We start from the raw sequence: 10,534 nt of genomic DNA, 5'->3' as shown, positions 1-10,534 counted from the left end.
CACACATATCTGAAATACAAGGTTTGATTAAATCCACTTTCCAAACTACATATTCTATGAAAACATATTGGGATTGTAAAAACCAAGGATAACATTAGTCTATAGAGGAAAACCTAAAACTTCATTTGTCTACTAACACTGAAAAAAAGTGATACATCTTTATATTTAAATATTTTATTTAATCTGGGATGAATAAAAACCCATCAACTCTAATAAAACCCATCAGCAGAAATTTTTGTAATTTATGCTCTTCGTATTTTCTCCATTCTTTCGTCTAGCCATATATTCCATACAGTATTTGAAAGATCTTGCCCTGGCTGGTTTAGCTCAGTGGATTGAGCGTCGGCCTGCGAGCTAAGTGTCGCTGGTTCGATCTTCCAGTCAGGGTACATCAGAGAAGGAAAACTCTGACTCCAAAAAACCTCCGCTGCCTTGCGGCATACCTCTTCTGGGGAAAGGCTAAGGGAGTAAACCCCGACAGAAAATCCGGAGCCGGAGTCCCTAAGGCGGTTTGACGTTGTAGTCAACACCGGCAACTCCTGCGGCGCACCTGAAGCCAAGCTGTATCGACTCCGTCTTTCCCTTGGACCCTTCAGCTGCGAAGAGAGGGGGGGTCTGCTGCATGGGCAACAGCAGACCCTCCATATCACCCTGCCCAGGCTCTGTAGCTTCAGCTCCACTGGAGAGGACACTCCAGCGTCATCGCAAGATGTCAATTCAACACGGGAGGAGACAGATGCTGTGTCACTCCCGAGTCGGACTGCACAGCCATTCTCGGCGGTGCAGATAGACACTTAAGAAGCTACACCATCGTCTCTCGAGACGGACGGCTGCCGACGACGACGATTTGAAAGATCTATACCTGCCATATTGAAGCTCCCACAAGTTCATCTCTGATGGAGAGATTTTCATTCTTAGGGACAATAAACCCTAAACAAATAGGAAGAGAAATAGTGTTCTAACTACCTTATGATTTACAAGTCTGTCTGTCTGCAATGAAAATGATTCTTCATGTTATTATGAAAAATTGCTATTTCATTTCCTTCATTCCGTCCCCTTCTTAATTTAAAATTTTATTTTTACACCTTCATACTTCCAAAGGGTACTTTGGGCCTAACAGTTATAAAAATAGACTCCTTGCTGAGTTGGTTAATTGTTATTAGATAACCCCTTAGACACACAAAGATCAGAAAAGCTTTGAAATGATCAATTTTAGGAATTCTATTAAAGTGTTAGCTAAGACCTGGCTCCCCTCAGTTGGGAGTTAAATGGGGTTAGGGGCCTTAAAATGGTAAAACAAAGCAATGGTTTATTCTCCCACTTTTCAGTACTTCATTTAACAGATAATTACTGATTTCCTAGTATGTATCCAACACCATTCGAGGACACAGATGGTCATTTCCACCAAGTCCTTCTCATTGCCCAAGCCCTTAAAAAATGGCTGATTTCCTCCAGAGTTCCACTTTGCTTCCTCTTTTTCTCACTAGATGAGGACTTCTCAGTTTCTTTACTGAATTTAATAATACCATTTTTATCTCTCACTATACATAATCAATTGGTCTGTAATTTAAAAAAGTCAGATAGATAATTAATATAGAGTTTGCTAACTGAACAATTTTATGTATTTTTCTCCTGAAAGCATAAGAAGTTTTAATAATAGATAAATATGTGTAAACATATATAGATAATAATAAACATTCATTCATAAATATATGTAATGGAGATATATATATATATATATATATATATATATCTCCATTACCTGTACTATGTATATCCTTTATATACATAATGGTGTTATTTCAGGTCCTGTCTGTGTAGCCGAAGGAAGACAATTTTCTGCACCAGGGAACTTTTTTTTTTTTTTTTTTTTTTTTTTTTTTGGTTTCCTGTCACTTTAATGAAGACGTAAGTGAGTGAACAGCCTCCACAGGCTGTATTCCCAGGCCTCCCACCCACTGACCTGTGGGGTAGAAAAGGAGGGAGCCTGGGTCCACAGTGACAGATTATTGCTGACCTCTTCAGTATGAGGAAAAAGGCCACAAGACCCTGGTGGGGGCCAGCCCTGAGTGCTCCTCTCCCAAGTTTAAGGCAGGGAGGGGGCAGTAAGCGTCCAGCCCTTTCAGCCCCCCAGCTCTGGAGTGGCAGGGGGCAATGAGGCCATGTCCTTGGGGCTGGCTGGGAGAAGTGGGTGAGGAACAGAAGCTGTGGTCCCTGTGTACCAGCTTTGGGGAGGGGTAGGCTTGTCCCCTGCTCAGTCCTGACCACATAAGCCCTGGTCACAGGTGTAGGTGGGGGACGACAATGACGGATGCTGCCCAAGGTGCAGTCCTGAGGCACTTAGGTGGGCACCTAACTAGAACATGTTTCTCAGTTGGCCTTGACTTTGGCAGTACCTGGAACTCCATTTTGTTGAACTGCACGGGGCAGCCGTTTGCCTTTGGTGTAAGACTGGTACCAGAAGTTGGAGAAGAGCACAAAGAAGATGGTGCCGTACATCCAGATGAGATGGATAATGACTGGGTACTGATAGTTACAGCTGGGCATGAAGTAGTACTGGGAGATGTGCAGTGAGACCAAGACAAACTGGATCAGCTGGATGGCTGTCATGTACTTTTTCCACCAAAGGTAGGGCTGAGCCGCAGGGCCAAGGGCAGACAATCCATAGTACAGGTACATGATGATATGCACAGTGGAGTTCACCATGGCATGGAAAGAGCCCATTCCTCCTGGGGCAATATTTACTCCCCACCACCAGCTCCACGGAAGCACTGAGTGGTGGAAGACATGTAAGAAGGTCACCTGTCCATCTTTTTTCCGGAGAATGAAGATCACCGTGTCCATCAGCTCAATGAACTTGGAGAAGAGGAAGAGCCAGGCCACTCGAACCATCCTCAGTGCCTCCGGCTTATTGGAATAGTCCACGGGGTCACAGCGCCAGGTGTAGCTGCCCAGCCAGCCAGACATCAGGAACTCATATACAATGTAGAGGGAGAGCGCCACCAGTGAGAAGTTGTAGACAACCATGAAGCCACGCAGCTGGAAGGGCTTCCGGTTGGCCATGATTCGAGGCCCAAGTGAGAGAACGAAGTACACATAAGTCAGGAGAATGGAGGTCATTAGCAAGGGGGACCCCATCAAAGGGTAGTCCTTAATCCGGGGATCTATAAGCTTTATCATCTCCTGGTACAAGTTCACAACAGCCTCCATCCTGGCTAATGATTCAGTGGGGTCCAGGCAGGCATCAGTGGAGGGCTCGAAGGGAGCAGGGCCAGAGGCGTCCCCAGGGCCAGCCTGCCTGCCACTTCCTCATCTGCTGGGCCGACTTTCTGTCACCAGAGGGGGAAAGGGCGGGCCGGGTTCACACCAGGGAACTTTAAAAATCTCATCTCTGCAACATACGGCATTTAGGCCATCTTCTCCAGTGGGGGAAGTGGAACTACTTCCCCAAACCAAGGCTGTAATGGGGTTTACTTCCTCTCTGGAGATGAAGTAGTTTAGAAGGAGACAGATTCCTTTTTACAGAAAAAGTTTCACCAGCCTCTGAACAGTAGCTCCACTACTGTGTAGAAACATTAGCAACCTGTTTATTTAAGAAAGTCACACAAGGGCTCCTATTTATAACAATATCTTCCCATTGCATAACCCTTTCTCCCTACCATTTCCTGTGGTAAATTTGCTGTTGGATTACAGAGAAAGAAATAACTTGAGAGAAACTGAGATTTCTAGATAGGATCGGAAGAACTCAGAATCACTCTTTGAGACAATGCCTCTGTAGAGCAGAAAAAGAAACTGGTTTGATTTTGAAAGGTTCCTGGCCCATCGGGAGGGACACGCTGCCCCGATGGGGTCAGGTCAGCACCAACTGTCTCCTCAGGCACCTTACGGTCCAGGACCCTGAGGCTGCAGGTGGATGCCTGTGACTGATGACGTGACTCGGAAGTGGTGGCCAAAATTCCACGAATCTGCTCTCTCTGGCAGGTGGTTGGGGTATGGAAAGGGCTGAGCCTTGACAGCAGGAAAACTTGGGCCAAAACTCGGAGGAGCCTTAGCACGGAAAAGCTGACACTTGGCCTGGAAATCAAATTCCAGGCACATGTGGCAATGTGGTTGCTGTTTTACAAGAATGCTCAGGAAAAAGTCTCAGAAGCTGCCAGGCCCGGGTCGTACGCGTCCTGACCCGGATCAGCCAAGGGTCACAGGCAGGAGAGCGCTGAGTTTTTCACCCCTAAATGCCTAGTGCCCTCCTCTGGCAGAACTCACCCGCCCTCGTCCCTCTCCTAGACCGCCACCACTGCCTGGGTGCCTTCAGTGCAGGAGTTCATTCTGTGCCACGGATCCCCTTTTGCAGTTGCTGAAGTTCAGAGACTTCTTCTCCGAAGATTGTTTTTAGACACGACAAGTAAAAAACAGAATTATAAAGGAAATCAATTTTATTAAAATTGAGTAATCGAAACATTATATGTTTACCATCACTAATCATCATGAAAATGCAAACCAAAAATGCAATGAGATATCATCTAATACCTGTTAGAATGGTTATTATCAAAAAGTCAACCAACAACAAGCACTGGTGAGGATATGGAGAAAAGGGAACCCTAGTGCACTGTTGGTGGGATTGTAAATTGGTGCAGCCATAATGGAATACAGTATGGAGATTCCTCAAAAAATTAAAAATAAAACTACCACATGATTCAGCAATTCTATATCTGGGTATTTATCCAAAGAAAATTAAAACACTAATTTAAAAATATATATGCACCCCCACATTCATTGCAGCATTATTTACAATATCCAAGTTATGGAAGCTAGAGAATGGATAAAGAAGATGAATAGATAAAGAAGATGTGGTAAATATATACAATAAAATATTCCTCATTTATAAAAAACAATAAAATTTTCTCATTTACAACAATATGGATGAAACTAGCGGGAATTATTCAGAGTTACATAAGTCAGAAAGAGAAGGACAAATATCATATGATGTTACTTATATGTGGAATCTAAAACATCAAAATAAATAAAACAAATAAAAACACTCATAGATACAGAGAAAAAACTGATGGTTGCCATAGAGGAGAGGGGTAAGGGGATGAGTGAAAAAGGAAAAGGGGAAGTACTTCCAGTTATAAAATGAATAAACCACAAGATACAGTGAACCACACAGGGAATATCAATAATATCATAAAAATATAAAACTTCCGGCCAAGATGGAGGCTTAGACGGACACGCTAGGTCTCCCTCTACAACTAGAGAGGAATACAACTACTTCAAAACAAAGGATAATTAGAAATTCCAGAAAATAAAACTACACGGAAGCCCAACATATGAAGTTATAAACCAGCGGTGCCATTTGGGCAGGTAAGAGTTAAAGAGGGCAAAGCTGTTTGCTGTCAGCAGCGGGGCGGCGAAAAATCCCGGCGGCAGTCAAGCCCCTGGCGGTGCGCGACCCCAGCGCTGGGGAGAGCGGCCGCCGCATCGCCTTGAACAGTGAGGCCCAGGGGGGGTGGGAGGACGGATCCCGGTCTCCTAGCTGAATAACTGTGTGAATCCATCTTGGACCCCCGCCCCCAAAGAAAGCACCACAGGGCTGCGAAATAGGTCGCGGACAGGCACCGGTCGCTGACTTGTGACGCGTACACAGGCACTGCCCCCGACAGCCAGCCCAAGAAAACAAAACGCATCTGTCAAAATGAGGCAGACAACTATAGAAATCCCGGTGACACAACTCACCAGGCAGCAGATAGAGAACCTGACAGATGAACAGATAAGAAACCTGTCAGAGGCTCAGTTCTGGGCCATTGTTATCAGGTGGCTTACAGAATTCACAAAAGAGCAGGAAAAAGATATGAAAGAAGCGAAAAACATTCATAACGAAAGGAACAAAACCACATACGAGACAGATGGTGAGGAAAAAAAATCCAGAGTTCATTTCAACAAACTGGAATATGGAGAAGGAACAAGCAGTCAACCAATGCAGAGAGAGGAAATGGGAAGCAACAATGAGAGGATCAGAAACCTCTGGGACAGCTATAAAAGGCCCAACATAAGAATCATTGGTTTGCCAGAGAGTGAGGAAGATGAACTAGAACTTGAAAAATTGAGTGAAAATATAATAAAGGAGAACTTCCCAGACTTGGGGAAGGGAATAGACTTGCAGGTCCAGGAAGCAAGGAGAGTTCCCAAGAGACTGGACCCAGGGAGAACCACTCCAAGACACATTATAATCAAAATGTCAAAAATTAAAGATAAAGAGAGAATCTTAAAAGCAGCAAGAGAGAAGAAAAGAATTATGTACAAAGGGGTCCCAATTAGACTATCAGCTGACTTCTCAAGGGAGACCCTACAAGCAAGAAGGGACTGGCAAGAAATATTCAAAGTAATGAAAATCCAAAACCTACAACCACGAATACTCTATCCAGCGAAACTGTCATTCAGAATAGAAGGACAGAGAAAGTGTTTCCAGGACAAAATAAAACTGAAAGAGTTCATTAGATCCAAACCACTGTTATATGAGATGTTAAAGGGACTGGTTTAAAAAACAGAAGCTAGGGAGATGAAACAAAGGCAAACTAAACAGGCAACGAGAGTGGAAAAGGAACTGTGGGTACGGGAAGCATATTGGGGGGAGGTCAACAGGGAGGGGGAGTGGGGAGAGGGAGGGAGATGATATAGGAATTGGGGATCATGGTAGGAGGGAATGGAATAGACGGAGAGAGGTTGGGAGGAACTGTATGCACAACTAATGGACACAATCTAAAAGGGGGGGACAACTGGAGGGAGGGGGGCCACCGGGTGGAGGGGAGCAGAGGGAAGGGAAATTGGCACAAATGTAATATTTTAATCAATAAAACACATTAAATCTGAAAAATAAAATAAAATAAAATAAAATAAGAGCATGCCTGAAGACAAAAAAAAAAAAATATCATAAAAATATTGCATGGTGACAGTTGGTTAATAGACTTATTGTGGTGATCACACAGTAAGGTATATAAATATTGAACCATATATTGTGCACTTGAAACCAATATAATATTTTATTCCAACTATACTTTAATAAAAAATTTTAAAAGAAATTGTGGTGGTCATTTCTTTATCTTTTAAAATTTGTTTCTGGCCAATCATTAACAGTAATCATGTGAAACTAATTGGGCCATAAAGACTGAGAGAAAGTCTGCTGGGGGCTCATGGAATCCAAGACAAGAATGATTTCTATACTTATTTCCAGAGTTTGATGTTTAAAGATAAGATTCCTGGAATTGCTATAGCCAACTGCAGTCATGAGTTCTATCTGGAGAATGGCAGAACAGAAAGTTAAAATAATATGGATCCCTAATGATTTTGTGGAACCTTTAAATTAACCTACTCCACCCTTCCTGCAGACATTTTATGTGAGATAATAAGTGATTAGTGTTTGAAATACCATTTGCTTTCTGTTTTTTGTTCTGATATGTTCTCTAACCTATTATTCTTTATATTTATTTTGTCTTTAGCTAGAACTTTCTTTACCTTCACACTTACTCTTTACTTGATCAATTTCTAAGTGCTGAATTTCTCACCCTCCCTTAGTGCTGGTGGCAGCTATATGACACAGCAGGGTTAATCAAATAAAATCAGAATTAGTTAAGAAGTTTTGAACAGCTATGATTTTCCTGACAAAAAAACAGTTAACTGCCCTGGCTCATCCTTCTGTCTTCTTGTCTTGATTGTGGAAATATTCTTTGAAGCTCTAGTTAGATGGTGACTTTAAGATAAGATGCTTTGGGGAAATGGCAAAGAAATTTTAAAGACGTCATCAATACTGACATTACTGAACTGCCAAAACAATTTTAGTAATTGTCTCACTCTTGTCTTCTTATTAAGTGAGCAGGAGAAACCCTTGTTTCTTTAAGCTTCTGTAATCAGAACTTCTGTTAAGGTCTTTATCGATATAGAAGTACTCAGTAAATTTGTATTGAGCACTGGATTAAACACAATGCATCAAGTCTCTCAAGAGACTTCTACCTTCAAATAAGATCAGGTAGGTGGTGACAGGTCTATTCTCACATTGTAACTGAAAAAAGTCAGATAAATTACATAAATTATATTTTGAAGACATCACAAATTTGTGAAAACTATGATAAAACAGAAGAACTAAAATTTCAAAAAGTGGAGAACTGCTCAGAGTTGAGGTGGCAATTACAAGTCATTTTTCTTTTCCCTTGAGACAATTCATTGATATTACGTACAAATTGAGAATCAGGGCCTCTTCCCCAGGAAACAATTCACAATGCTTTCTTGGTTATTCAGTAACAAATTGGAATCTTGGAGCTTTTTCGCATGGGTCATTTCTTCAGCTCTGAGGTTATGCAAAGGTTGTAAGCTAAGACAAAAGCTTCTAAGATACAAAATACAATATCCTACCATGTTTTAGAGTTTTAGAAATGAATAATCTCTCTCAGGATGAAATCTGTCTTAAGTATACTGCTGCTCTTCCCTTTAAAACTTGCAAGATTTGCAGGCTGATTAGAGTAGGATGCTAAAGATCTAAGATAGAAACCTTTGAGGGCCAGAGCTCTTGCAATCATATAGATCTGAGAAAATGGACAACTATTAGGTTCTCAATCGAAACCCTGGGAAGGCCACTCTATAAAAACAAAGACAAGCCAGAGGAAGATAGAATCTTACCAAAACTGAATTTCAGACCCATTTAGCTCACTCTTTCACCCTATCTGCCTAATAAAAGGAAAAGAAGTTCATCTTATCTGGATCCTCTAGAATTGTACAATGTCCAGAATAAAATAAAAATTATAGGTCAGGGAAGAGGGAAAAATATGATTGATAATTAAAGAATAAGAAAAAAATAGAAGCAGATATTACAGCTGGCCAACAATGGCTTTAAAATAATTCTAATTACATGTATAATAAAAAAGACAAAATAGATGAGAGTAAAAATATAATCAAGAAGTAGATTTATACCACAAAATAATTAAATAGACATAATAAAACTGAAAAAGTACAGCACTTGAAATTAAAAACTCATGGTGTGAGTTTAGCAACAAATTGATAACAACAGATGAAAAGAATTAGTAGCCTAGAAGTTAGGTCAATAAAATATACCCAAACTGAAGCACAGGAAAAATATCACATGAGAGACATGTGGGAAATGCTTAAGTGGCATTATGTGTAAATGATGTTTCAGAATGAGAGAGAGAATTCAAAGGTAATGACTAAAAATTTTCCAAAATTAAAAAAAGACATGAATCCACAGATTCAAAAAACTCATCAAACTTCAAGCACTACAAACACATAGATAACCAATATAGTCACATGATTATCAAACTTCTAAAATTAAAGACAGAAAGAAAATTTAGAATAATTAATAAAGAAAAACAAATTAAATTAAAAAAACAGAAATGACTTAAATCTTATTTCTCAAAAGAAGTGATGGAAGGGAGAAGAAAATGGAATAATTTCTTTATAGAGTCAAATGTGGGTGGTGGTGGTGGTGAGGGGATAGTCTTCAAAGATAAAGGTAAAATAAATATATTTTCATTAAAAAAACAACAAAGAAAATTAATAACCAGTAGACCTTCCTTACAAGAAATACTCAAGAGACTTCTTCAGCCAAAATAACATTACTCCAGGTGGATAAATGGGAGGGCAGAAGTGAAAAACAAAAAAGTACCTGAAAGGATATATATGGGTAAATAAATACTATATTTAAATGTCTATGTGGGTATATAAGTAATATTGGCTGTCACGAACAGTTATTATGATAGCTTTTGACATTTTAAATGAATATACAACTGAAATTCAATTTATGACAACAATAATGAAAAATGAGGGAAAGGGGGGAAATTGAGTTTAAAAAGTTTAAGTATACCCAGGAAGTGGTAAAAATATATAAATCATGCTATGACCTTTAGAACAACAACTCAAAGAAAATAAAATAATATATAAGTAACAAATTGGAAATGGAAACTGGAATACTAAATGTCAGATTGATCTACAAGGAGACAAGGAAAAAGTGAATATAAAACAGATAGCCTAAATAGAAAACATAAAAACCCTAGCGAGATGGTAGATACAAGCTCTACTACATTAGTAATCACATTAACTATAAATATTGTAAGCAAAATAATAAGATTTTCAAACTGGATAAAAACAAAACTTTACAACATGCTGTTAACAAAAGATGTACTTTAAATGTGAAATAAAAACAAAAAAACTAAGATTAAAAGGATGGGAATGGATATATGATGCAAGAATTAATCAAATGAAATTGTGAGTCACTACACTTATATCAGATAATAAGTACTTAGAAGAAAGAGGCATTATTGAAGATAAGCAGACATCTTATAATGATAAACAAATTGATATGAAGTAAAATAATCACAATTTTAAATCTGTGGTGTACCCAATTACACGGATTCGAAACATATAAAGCAATAAGTGACAGAAATAAAAGGATCTGTAGACAAGTTCACAATCGTTGGAAGACTGTGATGGATGCAGGGATATATTACAAGCCATGAAGCAGGGAGGAACACAG

The 10,534-nt window shown here is 39.9% G+C and overlaps 1 protein-coding gene across 1 annotated transcript; it reads right to left on the bottom strand.

The window, feature by feature from the left end:
• Nucleotides 1-1,877: 1,877 nt before the first annotated feature.
• On the bottom strand, nucleotides 1,878-3,346 carry LOC150004209 (very long chain fatty acid elongase 1). The gene has a single exon (XM_090282791.1). The coding sequence runs from the start codon at nucleotides 3,208-3,210 to the stop codon at nucleotides 2,371-2,373; it is 840 nt and encodes a 279-aa protein (XP_090138917.1). The 5' UTR covers nucleotides 3,211-3,346; the 3' UTR covers nucleotides 1,878-2,370.
• Between the last annotated feature and the right edge of the window lie 7,188 nt (nucleotides 3,347-10,534).

This window comes from Furipterus horrens, unplaced genomic scaffold (genome assembly GCF_987537825.1).
Source record: "Furipterus horrens unplaced genomic scaffold, mFurHor1.1.pri manual_scaffold_7, whole genome shotgun sequence".
NCBI classification, from domain to species: Eukaryota; Metazoa; Chordata; class Mammalia; order Chiroptera; family Furipteridae; genus Furipterus; species Furipterus horrens.
This window is presented reverse-complemented; position numbering and strand designations above follow the sequence as displayed.

Coding starts and splice junctions, on each gene's coding strand:
- LOC150004209 (XM_090282791.1), bottom strand. CDS start 3,210: ATGGAGGCTGTTGTGAACTTGTACCAGGAGATGATAAAGCTTATAGAT.